Source organism: Bicyclus anynana, chromosome 9 (assembly GCF_947172395.1).
Source record: "Bicyclus anynana chromosome 9, ilBicAnyn1.1, whole genome shotgun sequence".
Lineage (NCBI taxonomy): Eukaryota > Metazoa > Arthropoda > Insecta > Lepidoptera > Nymphalidae > Bicyclus > Bicyclus anynana.
The window spans coordinates 2666012-2683066 of NC_069091.1; the positions used below are offsets into that span (position 1 = coordinate 2666012).

Consider the following 17055-nt stretch of genomic DNA (forward strand, 5'->3'; position numbering starts at 1 on the left):
TTAACTTACTTAATTTTTAATGTATTTAAATTAATTAATTACATTAATTAACCTCCTAACTGCAAACTGTTAGAGAATTACTTGAGAATTGAAGAGAAACTTGATAGCCCAAACCATGATTCAAACCAAGGTCCTCATAATCACATAGGTTACCCATTGACCTCTTATAATATAAAAGGACACACAATCATGTAGAAAATTTCACTTAAAATCTGGCCAATCATGCTTTGTCAGTGTTAGAATTATTGGTAAAGAAAATTATACATAAAGGCCTTTAAATATAGTCCAATATTCAATAAAATCCCAAATTTCTTAAGGATTGAGTTTAAGGTTGAATTTGCAAATGAGAATACTAGAATTGAGTGCCAAGAAGTTGTGTTTGGCACTCATTGATTGGGGATGTTTATTGGTTGCTGATTGTGCATCCACTTTTTAAAAGGAGATTGATGAGGTTACCTGACAAACCACCATACTGGTTTAAAAAACTAATTACTGAAGCAAAACTGTTAACAAGTCATGAGAAATTCATAAACTGATTTTTACATGTTGACATATTGACTTTCAAACTTTTGGTTTCCAATTATGCAAGTTTCCAACTAAAAGCAAAAGTAATGATACTATACCAATAATCGTGCTAAGAACTTAAATCTACATAAAAGGTGTTTTAATTTACTGTTCTGTTCCTCTTATCAATCAATATCACTTAATTTCCCAATTCTTGGACATTTATTATTATGTCTGTTTTTAGAATATTATACTCCCTCCTTTATGAAGGGAGGCCTGGCTCTTCAATGGGCAGTTTTAATAGACTGATTGTAAAACAACAATCGATTTTTTTCAAGATCTACCTCACAACAATCACTTGTTGAAAAGCAGTCTTGAAATGATTGAGTAAGTAATCAAAAAGAAGAAAAATTTTTTTTATAGAATTATTGAAATAATACACACCTCTTTCCGAATTCAATTTGTACCACAATCCGTAGGAGACGGCGAATCCGGCAGCTTCTACTACAAAAAAGGTCGCCGCAGTTAAGCCAAGTATACGTTTGAAGCCAGACTTTGGTTTCTTTTCCAGCATAATAACATTTATAATTTAGAATGATCGATTAAAAATCTTTTTAAAACATTTGCAGTTGAATTAATCATGAACCACAAAATGTCGCATTCGATTCGAATTCCGATGACCGATGACGTAAGGGCCTACGCCACAGACTATAGACTAATATGATTATCACAGACGGGTAATAAAACCACAGACGGTTAAAAAACCGGAATATAGAAACACATAAGACATCACTAGAGGAGCATAGACAAATACTTTTTTTACTTACAACCCGGATGGTTTCCGTTGCCGTTTCTTAAGTCTTTTTAGATAAGTAAATGAAATCTTTTTTCAAAAATAATTCAAAAATAATGGAGTTTAGCGGGAAAATCTTAGGAATCCCATGAGCTCTTGTTTTGTTTTCATTGATTTGCTGCAGTTTAGAGTTTTATTGCTGTACCTAACTAAAATGCATTTAATCAAAATAATTCTGTTTAGGTGCACAAGTGAAGTGGAGCAAGTGTTTTATGTGATTTTAAATAACTAATTCGATTTTCCCGGTGAACTCCATCAGTAGTTTCGTAAGGTTGCCTTCGTCTTAATAAAGCATGACATGACTTGACTAGGACTGACTGACGGACAACGACGCCTGGAGGTACATGCCACGGACCGGATTCAAACCTACACTTTCGAATCAGAAAGCAGACGTCATATCCACAGGGCTATCACATATAAATGTACATAATACGACAAAAATAAATTAATCACTTATTTAAAAAACATATTTTATTACTAAACTGTAACCTATTGTAAAAATATGATTTATTTATTATTTACTATAAATAAAATTAGTTGCTATAACGAATTACTGTTTCTTCTTCCTCACATTCTTCTTCACACGGTGCCGTTTCGTGGTCTGAGTATTTATTGAAGCATTCTTCAGGGACTTCAACGTCTGGACCCTGACAACATTAAAATTGAGTTTTTTTTAACTTTATCTGTTCTTTATTTATTATTTTATACATTATCAATAATTATGTACTTTTTTTAAAATGTAAACATTACTTATTTAACATACGAGTATATAGAAAATGATATTGTATTTTTCTTTCTATTTAATGAAAACTAATTTAAATAGTTGATGTCGAAGTCTTGTTTTTAGATAATCGAGACAAAGTTGTAAAAACAAAACTAGTTAATTATTTAAAAATAACGAAACTAAATAGAAAAGTAGATATACCTTGCGTCTTATTTTTTTTTATTGTATTGATATTACCACGGAAATCTTAAAAATGAATAATCGTGGCATGCATCTTCATAAAGCTGAAGATGCATGCGACGACATAATAGGCTAGTTGACCCTTTTTTTAATTTTAAATTGTTCATTATCGTTCTACTAGATTGAAAAAATAATCATATTTTTCTGAGATATAACGTGAAAATTTTAATTTTTAAATATTTTTGACAATACGAGCCAAAACGTCTGTCAGCCATGATGGTCATTATTTCAATCATGACGTCATTCATTATCTTAATTTCGAGAATCTTACATCTAGATCCTTGCCGACAGCTACGCCATCTACCAAGTAGTAGCGAGAACGTGTTTTATACCCGATGTAAACGTTGTCAATACATTCTCCCGCGCATGGTTCCCACTCCTCCCATGCTGTCATAGGGCACTCTTCCGAGGTATCCGGATCCGGAGAAAATTCCTCACTAGAAAAATATTCGCAAACTTAATAATAAAAAAGAAATCCACAAGTATTGTGTAGTCTATTCGAAGTTAACAATAAATATTGAATTTATAGATATCACTCTAAAGATCTACCTAATTTATGGTAATAATAGTATAGTTTAGGTGTGCGATATATGGACCACTGCCACTAGTAAAAGAGATAAAGCGAAAGTTATTTGAGAAATTCCGGTAGTCCATAATAGCTGACATAGTCCATAAAAGGTAGGTATATTATATACCTACCTTTTATGGACTATGTCACCTAAAGCAATCTTTTCTAGAGAATGTGCGGTATAAACCGTATGTACCGCACATTCTCTAGAAAAGATTGCTTTAGCTCATTACCTTACTGTGTTTAATACTGTTTAATATTTTATTTTAGTTACTAACAAACTATACTTCAAAATAATAATTATTATTAACATCTTCTTAGGTATACCTAATAAAATCGTATTCATAGTTTAATGTTTATTGAAATAATGTTGCGTAGGTAAATTCATAAATTAATCTTCACAGATTCCTCAAAATCCATTTTTAACTTTCCTTGAAAATATTTTTATAATCTTAGGAACTAGTACATAATATGTACTAGTTCCTAAGATTAGCGTGTTCAATCAAACAAACTCTTCAGCTTTATAATATTAGTAGGTATAGATATAAATTGAACTTACGTTGGAGGCGGTGCAGTAGTCGGCGATATTTCACTTGGTACATAGTGGATACTCACTTCTGGCTTTTCTTCATCTGAAATAGTGCATTTTACCCAAATTTTTAAATTACCCACTTGAATTACATATTCTGTTATTTTCATTAAGTATTTTGATTCCATAAGATTCCTAATAAAGATTCTTGCATGTAGGTACAATTATAATTATGCATGCTCAGTGTTAACAACAAAAATACACTTCACTTAACAGTTCAAAATACCACCCTCACCCATACCACCTTCTAAGTGTGCTCGCTCTCGGTATCTAAATGTTCTAGATTATTTTGTCACTTATCACGGTGAGATCGCAGTAAAGGGACAGTTTGTCACTGAATTAAAAAAAAACTATTACCTATTCAGATTATACTATTTACAGGTACTATTGTGATTTAAACTTACTGTCAGTAAACTCGTATACGGTCGTGGATGTCTCACAATCAATAGTTGGGTACGTCCTCATGAGGTTGAAATGTAATCTGGCGAACGGTTTGAACTGCTCTTTTGATACCGATTTGTTTATCACTGCCGAGGATATAGGCTTTGGTGGCATTGTGTCTTCATTTGGTGACTATAAATTTGAGACCAATTGTTAGTATAGTAAACCAAGTAAACGTGAGTAAACCAAGTAGCAGTTACAAATGTATAATTGATTATTAACTTCTGAGAAAACTGCGCCTCTATGCTCTGAGGTGGATCACCGAGCATTTAAATATATATTATAACTTCAATAGCTCAACAGTAAGAACGGTTGGATTCATCACCGAGGAGTAATAGCTCAACAGTAAGAACAATTGGATTCATCACCGAGGGCTGGTGGTTCGATCCCCGCCCCGTTGGTCTATTGTCGTACCCACTCCTAGCACAATCTTTCCCGACTAGTTGGAACTGGAGGGTAACGGGAGTATCGGTCATATTATAAAAGATATGGCAAATATTCTTTTATTTAAAAAAAAACACTATTTCGGTTGGATATGTATTTTGAATTATATACATTGAATTTAAATAATAAATTTTAAATCTTCGGCTATCTCATTCCAGTCAAGAGAATCTACTTACGTCAAACTTTATTCCACTATCAGTTCCAGCATCTAGTGGATAAAGATTCAGTGTTAAATTTGTTGCCCACTTGTTGGTATTAACCTCGCACAGCTCCATATTGGATACACCGAGGAACCAGTCAGGGGATGGAATTATGGCCGTGACAAGTGACACCAGATGATGCTCCCTGCTCACGCGAAATATGGAGTGCGTCACCATGTTTGGTCGCGGTTGTCCTGAAGCTTTTATCACAGTACGGACGGAGACACCAACCTAATTTAGAAATAAATAAATTTAGCAGCCAAGCCATAAGCGAATTACCTTGCAAGATAGACACCACTAAATTGTATACAGAACTCTATGAATGACCATAACAATATTAAATTTAACATACCAGATTTATCATTTCCATTTCCAATTTGGTTGTATTTCCTTGTTCCGCCAACATTTTCAACGCCTCACTCGCATCGGAGTAGACTTTGAACACGTTATAGTTTTTATTGTGCGAAGCTCCTACCACGTCGCTGAAGTGAGGCGACGCTGCAAGCTCGTGTTTTGGGAAGAGCAGTGGATGGGTGTGACAAGACCAAATGCCTTCGAAAGTCAGCTGAAATGAGGTAACTTGTTATCAATAAGCTCACTAACATTTAATATGGAGCTAATTCGCATTAGCAACAGCAGTTGACTAAGTCCAACCTAGGTTTTTACTTCCTTAACTCCTTGATCCTTGGACTTGGTAAAACAGCATTTGAGCCTAGGCTATATGGATCTGACGACAGCTTAGAGCTGGCTCAGCTAAACATAAACTAAGCTAGGGTTTAGGAAAGATAAGTTAATGGATGTGACCAAATATTTTCCAATATTAGCTAAAATGATTTCATTATCAGATTTAACGAATTTTAAGATATAACGAATTTAATCTTTCTTAGATAGGGAATGCCCCAATGTTAACAACGTGTCAATATCTCACTAGAACTCAAAAATCATCTCGACTGATTTCAATTATCTTTGTTTTGTTTTGCTCTATTAAAAAAACTTTATAAGCTACAAGTCTGGCCCTATTAAAATATGCTTCTGATGATGTTGACGAGTTTATATTATTTTAAAAACAAATTAAAGTAAGTAAAGTAATTTGAACAACAACGAAAATACATCCTACCAAGTACTGTGCGTCTTCGCACACTTCGCAGTTGCCATTCTCCATGGGTTGCATGTCCTCCATGTTGCGGCGATCCTCACACACCTGCTTTGACAGAGGACCCTCATAGTTGTACCACACGTCCGGCACAACGGCCAGGACTACGTATATCGTCACGCATTTCTGGTCTTTGGGTGGTGCTCGCCATTCCACCTAAAATATGATTAAACAAATAGAAGAACTGCTTTATTTGGTTGTCATAGAGAAACGCTCATATTATAACGCTTACAGAAACGTCAACATTCGGTTTGAACAAGCTTTGCCAGAAGTCTAGGACGTAACCGCTGTTTATTAGAGAGTTATGTCCAGGTGACTAAAAAATTGGGAACCTTAGTTTGGATGATACCTATAGAGATGGACGATGTTTAAACTACAACTGTATGTAAACCACAAAAGGAGGTTGCATATAATCAAGAAAAATCTTTAAAAAGTTATGATATTTACTTGTATTTACCTGATTTCGACCACATATTTTGGATTCTACTTAGTACTCGTAGGTAGGGCTATGTACCTATGTAAATGGCAAGTTGCCAACCTACGTTACCGATTTAATTAACGACATTTGTTTACCTGCACAGAAGTTTTTGCTGTGACATCCTTTTGAATAACCGTGTTCTCACAAATAGAACTCCAAACGGCGTGCGAGTCGGGATAGGGTCGTATTTGTCCCGGACTCAGTGGAATTGGCTTTCGGTGATTCCTTTCGTTTGGCTTAGTGTCGCCACGCGCCGATATTGTAAAAGCAATGAATGTGGATACTCCATCCATTGAAAATAAACGCACTGAAATTTTTAGTCAAACCTCCAATAATTTGTTTCTTATAACAATGTAAAAACTGTGTTTTTTTAGTTGTTCGTTGTTAATTTTTACATTGACTATTATTAGTTCCATGATTGTTGATGGGATGGGCCTGTACAGTGAGCTATAAAAAATTATATTGCGTGTAGATGAACTGATGTAGATGAAAATGTGTCCACTTTACCATACTACAAGAGAGCCAAGGGTTGGGGTAAGACGGCGCACATCGACTTGATACATCAAACGATAGGTATCTAGAAATATCGTTGGCCCAAATTACAAACACATATTAAAATCTCATTTCATATAAGTATAACAAACTACACAATATCACCTACTTACTTAATGTACATCTATGATTTATACAAAATCATGGCTCTACATAATTTAAAAAAAATCTTTTCACTATCCTATATTCCATATTTTTAGCGCAATTTTATTTTCATATGAAATAAAGGCAGAAAAACGTTTGCCAGATCAGCTAGATTTATTATAGAAAAGTGCCATACCGGTGTAGTTTTTGTTTGGAATATACTGATTATTATAAATATCTAGGATTTCAATTTGGAACCGGTTGTCAGGTGGTAGCGGCTCCGTCTTGGTTCCCAGCGGTCGGCGGTCGCATACCTCATCGCAACCACATACCCGAAGAACAACCAACCAGCAAATCAATTGTTTGTAATATCCTAGAAAAATAAAAAACCGTAGTCTTACCATATAAATCCCTTTCAACAGTGACGGATTGGCAGGCTAATAAATTTGGCCCAAAAAATTTCCTCTTACAGAAATAAAAAAAAAACATACAATAAATTAATTATTTTTCGTTAACGTGTGCGTAACCAAAAACTATTGTTTGTGTAATCTTCATTATATTGCGAGACAATAGTCTTAATTAAACTGGTACAACGAAATCAGCGTATTCGTATAGCGTATACATCATATACAGAGCCGTGATAGCCCAGTGGATATGACATATCTGCCTCCGATTCCGGAGGGTGTGGGTTCGAATCCGGTCCGGGGCATGCACCTCCAACTTTTCAGTTGTGTGCATTTTAAGAAATTAAATATAACGTGTCTCAAACGGTGAAGGAAAACATCGTGAAGAAATATGCATACCAGAGAATTTTCTTAATTCTCTGCGTGTGTGAAGTCTACCACTCAGCCTTGGGCCAGCGTGGTGGGTTATTTGGCCTAACCCCTCTCATTCTGAGAGGTGACTCGAGCGCAGCAGTGAGCCGAATATGGGTTGATAATGATAATAGTGCATAGCCTAGTTAAGCACTTTGTGGACACCACTGTGCAACTGACTGTAAGACAAAAGTCGTCATTTAATACGAGTACTCACCAGAAATATTGAGTCTGGTTTTCATTTCACAGATGAAACTTGAATCACGTAACACTAGAAGATTAACTGGAGTATGTCGGTCAATTGTCGCTTGCCGACTGAATTTGAGCTAATTAAGAACTTAGTTCGCTGACGTGTTGGATTACACCTACGTTTTAATGTTCATTGCAATGATGCGAACGTTTTAAATGGTTGTGGGTACTAAGCTGTTCCTATTTATGTATCTAATGAGATGAGGAAGGTACTCGTAGGTAGATGACCTATTGAATATGAATAAAAAATTGCATAGGAAACTTAAGCTAGCTATCCTAATATACAAATCATGCCCACGTGGAATGGTGGCAAGAATACTGGCTGTATTTCCGTTTTGGACAGCCAAGCTGATCCTTTGCTCGAAAAATGTGCCAGCCCTTCTGTCACCAGTTGAGGCAGCTTGTCGCAGACGCCACGCAGTTTCACCCGCGTAGTTCCTGTTCCCGTAGAAATACGGGGAAATATAGCCTATAGCATCCGAGGATAGTGTAGTTTCATCAACAGTAAATGATTTTTTTTAAATCGGTTCAGTGGTTTTGGAGCCTATTCAATGCAAACAAACAAACAATCAAATCTTTCTTTATATAATATTAGTATAGATATTTTATTGCAGAAGAGTTGGTTTGGTTTGTTTAAATGCGTTAATCTCTGGAAGTAGGTATTTTCCAGTAGGATAGGAAAAGAGACAACTGTCTACCTACTTAGTATGATTAATTAAATGATAAACAAAAGAAAATTCAAAAAGTTTATTTATTATACTACACTTTATATAATACATACCTATTAATCTTAAATTTTAAATTACATATTCTTACAATAAATTTTCTTAATTAATTTACACAAGAACCTACTTAAGAATCGTTTTTTTAAAAATATATTTGTTTTTATAAATATCTCCGTTTGGATAAATGCCTTTTAGAGGTCCAAGAATGGCCGGGCGCTACTGGTTCCATAATTCGTCTTTCAGCTGAAAAATAATAACAGAAAATGAATTTAATGGATATAATGAAGGTAAGAAACTTAAAATTATACTTTCTTTTTTAAATAATTACGTTAAATTTTTTTGATTATTTTTGTAAATGCTTAACCTTATTTACAAATATCCCGATATTTTTTATTTTATTTTAAAAGGTATTTAATTTTTTTAGTGGTCAAATACCGTACCGTACATACAGTAGCGACTTCAGTTTTTTTTGTATGGCAGTAGGTAGGTACTTGTACTAAGTATTATGAATTCTGTCTAATAATTACGTACATATCAAGTCTTCCTTTTCCTCGGCTTCACAGTCGTCTTCACATTCGTCCCGCTCAAAATCTTCGTAGTGGTTCTTGCAAAATCGCGGCACTTCTTTTTTTGTCGATGGATCCGCCTGGAAGGAACATTGATATTTATTAAGGAGATGATTCGTGCTATCCAGAGCACGGAGGTGAATCAGAACAAACAGTGACAACAGACAAAAAAGAAACCGACCCCTGGCTGCTACTGAAAATATTTGGAAGGAAGTAAATGTAGATAATGATTTTTTTCGGTTCAAATTTAGAATTTCATACTTCGTAGTCGCACAAGCTAAAATTAATTGGACCTACCTAACCTAACCTAACCAAACACTTATACCAAACTGATACAAAAAATGGTACCTATCTAGTCTTTATTAAAAGCAACATAATACCTACTTTTACAGCTTACATTTGTTCCTCAGTAACAATCCATACGACTATCGGCGGCCCAGTCGCCTACTAACATGCGTGAAGACAAATCGACCAATAACAACGAACCTTCTATAACTATCTTTTTCTGGAGCGAGCACGGTTGGATATGCATGATGGAGTAGTCCAGTAGAACCTGAACCCACGCACAGCAGTCAACAACCTGGTTAAGTGTAGAAAAGGGCCTAACAAGAGAAAGTAAGAGAGAAATCTACACAGGAATATAAAATCAAAGCAATTCTTACATCTGGATCATACTTCTCAACAGCAATACCGTCCACAAGATGGTACCTCTCTCTCCACTTGTACCCATGAAGTCTTCCATTGTCACAATTGCCGTCGCAGGGACTCCATTCTTGCCATTGAGACATCGGGCAGTCTTCCGATGAGTCAGGATCAGTCACTATTGGGGCTTCACTATAAATGGCAAACCTTTTAGCATTTTAAATTTTTAAATATTAGATCAAATGTTGATATTACCAGGGAATAACTGGGCATTACGGTATTTTCTTTATTTTAAGCAGACATTTGACGTTTACAGTGGTAGACAGGTGTAATGTCACACGCAATAATCGTTAACGGTAACATATACAGGGGCCAGTAAGCTCGATGTGAGTAACGATTTAAATACATGCATGAGGTCTTTAGTCGGTCATGTCGCACGAGCTCTTTGTCGGAAGGCAAATAAATCAATATTGTGTGGTACCTATAAATCTTAAATTATAAATAAAAAGCGAAAGGTCACTTCATTCACTTCATTACGATATTTTGAAAACCTGCCAAATTTCAAATCATCTCAAACGATGATTTGGCAGGAAGGTAGTTTAGTAGACGTCCGCTAAGAACAGATTTTGCGACAAGGCAGATTAAGGAGGTCTAAGGGGTGACGAAAGTTAATGTGGTTCAAAATAAGTATGAATAGTAATTCTGGTCCAATAATAACACAAGCTCTCCAAATAATTAAACAAATAATAAGTCAGTGATATAATGTCGCGTGCTTAAAAATATTGGTACGGTTTGACTGGTTTACTTGCCTTGTTTAAGTTTTCCTAGCTGAAACTTATCTTATCTTCGTAAGATAAGTTTCAGCTAGGAAACTTATCTTACGAAGACGCAAAAAGATATATTTTATGACCATTCACATTGATTTTTGCAATGAGGGTCAGAAACAGTTAGTGGGTCTACTAAACCTTTTCAAGATTAGTAGATACTCAAAGAAATAGGTTGTTCGCATTGTCTTAATCTCTTCGAGTCGTTGATCTAAATTAGTATACAGTATCACTTGTGAAATTATTGCATCAGATATTTATAATGACGTTTGCTTGCTCTCGTATTTTGATGGTCTGGGTGATTGTATTAATCATTAAGCCTCACCCCCGCCGTCGGGCTAGATCGGATCGGTACCTGGAAGGCTCTTCGGGCTCAGAAGGCTCCTCGCCTCCTTCTGTAGTCGTCTCTTCTGTAGACGTTTGTGTTTCTTCTATTGGATTGAGAAAAAGATATAAATAACTTCTGAATGTTCAAACATATTTTGATATCTACACCACCAAATTGATTTATTTCAAGTAGGCTTCACAGCATACAAGCAAGATTCTGCCGAGAAGTATTGGCTCGAAACTAAGCAGTTGCTCTTTTTAAGGAAATATGAATATTACAATTATTTTAAAGTTTTACTGTTCATGACTGTTCAGCTGTGCCTTCCAATATTTATGGTTTATCAAACCAAAGGCTTCAAGCAAAGCCTTCTACGTGATTTCATACAATTGTCAAGCCATTATATGAACTATACTTACCAGTAGAATCAGGTTCCTGTTCTTCACAATCTCTGTGATAAGTTCGGATCAACTTAATATGCAGTCTACCGAAAGGGTGTAAATCTTTTATGTCCATTTCATAAAAAGGTGAATTTTTATCATATGTGCTCATTTGTACTCTGGCAACAGCGTCTTGAGGAAACGTTTCGAAATTTGGAGACTGCATAATAACATTAAAATTAAAAACAAAGTTTATCAACAAAAAAAACCATATTTCCTAGCGGGTCTGATTAAAAATTGTATGATGATAATGCCCTTGTAGTCTCAGCTTTCCACACCAGTTATTAAGTAAGTACCCCCAAATTCTAAAGTGAAATACATCATCCTCTGCATCATGACGATTAGACGACAACCTGCCATGTTGGGATCTCAAGGTGTTGGAACGATGATCCCGCAGCGGAAAGCGCAGTTTTGGTAGACCCCCTACTAGTTGGACCGACGATATCAAGCAGATTACAGAAAGCCGTTGCATGATTCTCAAAAGAGGCCTATGTTCAGCTATGGACGTCCATCGGCTGATGATGAGGATGCGCTGTCTACTGTCCAATTAAAAATACTCACTTCATAAGAAACACCACTGTCTGTTCCAGCATCCCAAGGATACAAATTCAACTCTCTCTCATTTAACCATGTGTTATCTTCTTGGCATAACTCAAACCTGGTCACTCCTAGAAACCAGTCGGGGGAAGGGTGAATAGCGATCGCCACAGTGAAGAGATGATTTGTTTTGTCCGTACGGAAGAAAGAGAACGTGGGGTTGCTCATTTTACGGTACCCATGGCCTTTGCCTTTTATCAGAGTACGGATTCCATCGCCAATCTTCAACATAACAGAAAAAAAAATCATTTAAAAAAAAACAGAAAAAAATAGGTGGAAGCAATATTAAGGAATTTTAAGGTCAGATTTCACCACCGTTCGTCAAGCATCGGATCGGATAGTAAGTTCAAGTTTTATCACTTTCTAACTTTATCTAATAACTAGCGGACGCCCGCGACTTCGTCCGCGTAAAATTCGATGTCAACTTTACTACTACCCTTACACTGCCCTACCACTACCCTACCCTACCACTACCCCAACCCTACCACTACCCAACTCCTACCTCTACCCTACCCCTACCCCTACCCCCACCCTACCCCTACCCTACCCCTACCCCAAACTTACCCCTACTCTACCCCTACCTTACCTACCCCCTACCTCCATTCTACCCCTACCCTCCCCGTACCCTATCCCTTTCCACCCACCCGTATCCCTATCTCACGCCTATCTTACCCCTACCCTACCACTTCCGTATCCTACCCGTACCTCTACCCTACCCCTACCCTACCTTTACCCCTAGCCTACCCCTACCCTACCCCGGCCCTACCCCTACCCTATCCCTATACTACCTCTACGCTTCCCTATCCGTACCCTACCCTTAGCAATAACCCTAATCAGTCCAGCCCTATGAGCGTGGTGCGATGACAAAGGAAAATAGAGACTTCTATGCTAAAATTATAATCTTTGGATCTACTGGACCGATTTGAAAGATTGTTTTACCAATAGAAAGCTACGTTATTTGCGAGTGTCATAGGCTATGTTTGATTCCCATATTCCCACAGGAACGGGAACTACGTAATTGAAAGCGCGGGGCGTCATGTAGCGGAATTTCTGCGTCTTTTAGAAATTTTGTATTATCTCCGAAACTATTTAACTAATTAACATACTATAAAGGGCAAATCTTATCTCCATAATATCCTTGTGATTATTAAATAATTTATTTTGATAAGGATTTAAGTTAAGTAGCATAAATAATGACGCATACCTAAGTATATAAAATTTATAATTTTAAAAACACAAAAGGTACTATCTGCTAATATATAGAACATAGATATATAGTGTCGCGGACTTTTTTGTAGAACTTTTAAAGATACATAAAGCCTCCATACATTAATTTCAATTTTACACAATGGTTAAGGCAGCGCATGCGAATAAGTCTGCTTAAGAGGATTTTCGGTCCGACCTGTATGACAAAAACTGTGTTAACTCGGCGAATATATATCATACTAATATAAAAATAGCCTATAGCACTCCCCGATAATGTAGCATTCTACTGGTGAAAAAATTTTTGAAATCGGACCAGTAGTTCCGAAGATTACCCCATTTAAAAAATGTGACAAACTTACAAACTTACAAACTTTACCTCTTTATAATATTAGTATAGATGTGACAAACTTACAAACTTACAAACTTTACCTCTTTATAATATTAGTATAGATAAAACAACCAGAAAGCCGGTGGTGTTATAACCAGCCCATAAATGATACTGTTTCAAGTCTGCCCGACTGTCACTAGATTTAAGTGACGTTTCAGTATTTGAAAAGGTAGAATTTGGATTAAAATCCAAGTTCTGAACTAGTTCCACACTAAGGTATTGAAGATAATAAAAGGTAAGTACGAGTATTCTTAATGATTTTCTATAAATATATTAGAATCACCTTTTCTCTAATTTCCCCTTCTAGTTTGCTGCCATTTGCATGTTCTGCGAAGTCCCGGAATCCATCAGTGGCTAGGGAGCCAGGAGCCCATAGGATGAAATCAGCAGCATGTGAGGCGCCGATCATATCACTGTATCGCGGTAACCAATCGTTTTCAGGATAGAGGCGAGGATGTGTATTTCGTGACCAAATTCCTGTGAAAGCAATCTGTAAAAACATCATCTTATCAGCCTATATCAATAGTCAATACAGGGCCAGGCGTCCGTCCTTATAGGAGAGGGAGTTTTGGAGGCACAGTATGCTGCTCAAGTGTGTATTGGGAGGCTTAAGGTGAACGTTCCTGGACCATCTAGGCCAGGTCAAGAGTACCATAAACCAACGAGCTTTAATGAAAAGATTGATGAGAATGGAATAAGCAAGGGAATATGCAAGGATCATGACAATTGGAAGGACTCTGATGGGAATGATTTCATGGTATACAGATTATACGTAGTAATATATCTGTGGCTACCCACCTCATACTTCGCCTCGTCACAAATCTGGCATTCATAGTTCAGCTGTGGCGTGACATCGTCCGGTTGTCGCATATCCTCACATAGTATCTGGGTTAATGGTGCGCCGTCTTCAAACCAGACATCATCACTTTCGATAACCATCGCCCTTAATGTGACACAACCATTTCCAGACTGAGGAGCTTGCCAATATACCTGCCAATAATTTCAATTAGAGCATGATTTGTAGCCAACATTAATTTATAGAAAACGTTTGGTCTTATCATTGGCCATAAGCTGATGAATATTGAATATCTGGGACAATTTTCTTCAGATTTCTTATGTCACTAAGCCTTCAGTCAACTTATGTGGAAAACGATAGGTAAAAGGCTAATAAAATATGTCGAGGACAAATTTTCCCACATTTCTTAGGTCACCCGGACATGGATTTCAACCACGCTTATCAGAAGTCAGGAAAAATTTTGTTAAGCCTACCACAAATCCCATTTAGTACCAAGGCCTCTCCTTAGTTTTCGATGACGCTCCGGTCAACCTATGTCTATAAATCCTTTTGGAGTTATCAGTGAAACAAGTATTTCTACATTGACATTGACTTATTAGTCTTGATGTGAGAAGAATTGAATTTCTACATTTCTAGACAAATTAATTACAAATGAAAAACAAATGAATTTTTACCTCGACAGAAGATTTAGGAGACGACATGGTATGCTCAACGGAATATAAGCAACGGTCACTAAACTTCGCAGTGAGTGGGTTAAGAGGTCTTAACTCTCCGGGATATAGAGCTAATGCTCTTCTAGGATTTTTTGGATCTGGTTTAATTTCGCCTTCGGCAGATATCATGAACCCCGTGAATCTCGATTCGTCGTCTGTTTCGACTATTTTCACTACAAATAATTAATACATATTTTTTTACTATACATTTTGAATAAGTTCTTGTAAGCACTTAGGAGTAGCCTGTAAGTTGAACCATGCAAAGTGTTAACGACGCTCGGTAATCGGTGCAACGAGTAATCATAGCATGTTGACGCCTTTAAAATCGCGTACGAAAATGATTAGTTTGTAAGTTCATTTTATCTCCGCGTTGTTTATATTATAGGGAATAGAAACTCCTCAGGTGAAACTGCGAGGCGTCTGCTAGTCTATCATATTTACATATTCAACAAAAATATCAAGTTTCTTTTCTGTAGATATCTTTGAATATAGATTGGTATTTAGATAAGCATGACGATATGATGAGCATTTTAATAATTCAATCACGGAAAATAATATAATATCGAAAACGTTAAAGCTTTATCACACTAACTTTTCTAATAAGGTGTAAAATTCCGTTAAATTACATACAGAAACATTACCTATATACAGTTGGTCTGGAATGTATGTACCCTCGCTTCCGGCCACTATCAACTTAAAGCGTCCATCGGAGGCCTGCGATTGTGTGGTTGTTGCGTACGGTTTTCTGTCGCAGCGGAAACCATAAACCTCATTGTTTATACACAACAGAAGCACAATATACCAGGAGATCTGCTTCACCATGATGATGTTTAGCTAAACATAAATAATTGTATTAGGTACCTACTTAAAATATTTGGAACTGTTATTGTCCCAATAGTCGTTTTGTTGTTGCTGTCTTAGAGCGAAAAGCTTCGACGAACACCATTGAAGCTTTCGCATATGGATCAAAGGTCGGATACAGAAAGCAGTGATTCTTCAGACGGCGCGTATTATGATGAGGTTCCTCACAATGGAGCCCTGACCACGTAACTTCATCCCCTAGAAATTCAATTCCATATTCACAAATCCCGTGGAATCCAAAGATTTTTCGGTGACTAAAAGAAGCCGAAATGTTAATGTGAATTACATTTAAGCCAAATCCATGTTTTTTGCGTGGAAGACTAACAATCATCCATACAAAGTTTCTCGTTAACATAAACATACATACGGTTTTTATTAAAAACTAGCTGACTCCCGCGATTTCGTACGCGTGAAATTCTGTTATTAAGAAATCCCACGGGAACCATGTATTTTTCAGAATAAAAAATAGCCCATAATTATGTTGCTCCATAGGATCCTCTATCTTTTAGTGAGATTCCCATTAAAATTGGTTCAGCCAGGACAAACAGAAAGACAGACAGACATGACGGAAATTTAAAAATGTTTGATTGTTTTAGTATCGTGTAAATAATAGAGAATTTGACAAAAACAGACGTAACTCACAGACGGTCACTTCTGGGATGGGAATTTACATATAGAGTGGTAGGTATATAGCGAGTAAATAAAAAAATAACTTACAGCTTTAGGATTAATTTTGTAGTGATCATAACGAACGCTATGCAATAATGAACACCACAGAACAAAATGCAGTAATTATAACAGAAATGCCCTTAGGATATCAAATAACTAGTCGTGTTGCCTTTCATTAAATTAATAAAACCCTAGAAAGTTGACCTCATCTGTTATTGAGGCAATTAGTACGGGAATAATTAATTATCTTGTGGACTAAAATGCCCGGTTCACACGACCGAAACTGCACAACCGAGCTGCAGACTTGCGATACTCTTGCCTATTTTGATCAAAAAGAAAAAAATGAAGATAACGTAGTGTGTACTGTGAAGACTGGCTAAATAAGCTATACTTTCGTACGAGTGCATTC

The 17055-nt window shown here is 36.4% G+C and overlaps 2 protein-coding genes across 3 annotated transcripts; both read right to left on the minus strand.

Moving 5' to 3' along the window:
- Positions 1-1812: 1812 nt before the first annotated feature.
- On the minus strand, positions 1813-7958 carry LOC112058483 (spondin-2-like). The gene is made up of 10 exons (XM_024099347.2): positions 7863-7958; positions 7027-7203; positions 6290-6501; positions 5681-5872; positions 4916-5128; positions 4540-4794; positions 3883-4051; positions 3449-3521; positions 2593-2758; positions 1813-2004 (listed from the first exon to the last, which is right to left on the minus strand). Exons 1-10 carry the CDS (start codon positions 7885-7887, stop codon positions 1891-1893), a joined length of 1596 nt encoding a protein of 531 aa, XP_023955115.2. The 5' UTR covers positions 7888-7958; the 3' UTR covers positions 1813-1890.
- Positions 7959-8632: 674 nt separating this feature from the next.
- Positions 8633-16836, minus strand: LOC112058482 (spondin-1-like). 2 transcript variants are annotated; one of them, XM_024099346.2, is made up of 11 exons: positions 16695-16836; positions 15758-15950; positions 15078-15289; positions 14406-14597; positions 13891-14097; positions 11978-12235; positions 11396-11576; positions 11007-11082; positions 9848-10019; positions 9151-9265; positions 8633-8862 (listed from the first exon to the last, which is right to left on the minus strand). In XM_024099346.2, exons 2-11 carry the CDS (start codon positions 15936-15938, stop codon positions 8780-8782), a joined length of 1677 nt encoding a protein of 558 aa, XP_023955114.2. In that variant the 5' UTR covers positions 15939-15950; positions 16695-16836; the 3' UTR covers positions 8633-8779. The 2 variants fall into 2 exon arrangements, with proteins under 2 accessions (XP_023955114.2, XP_023955113.2); XM_024099345.2 differs by having other exon boundaries at positions 10977-11082.
- Between the last annotated feature and the right edge of the window lie 219 nt (positions 16837-17055).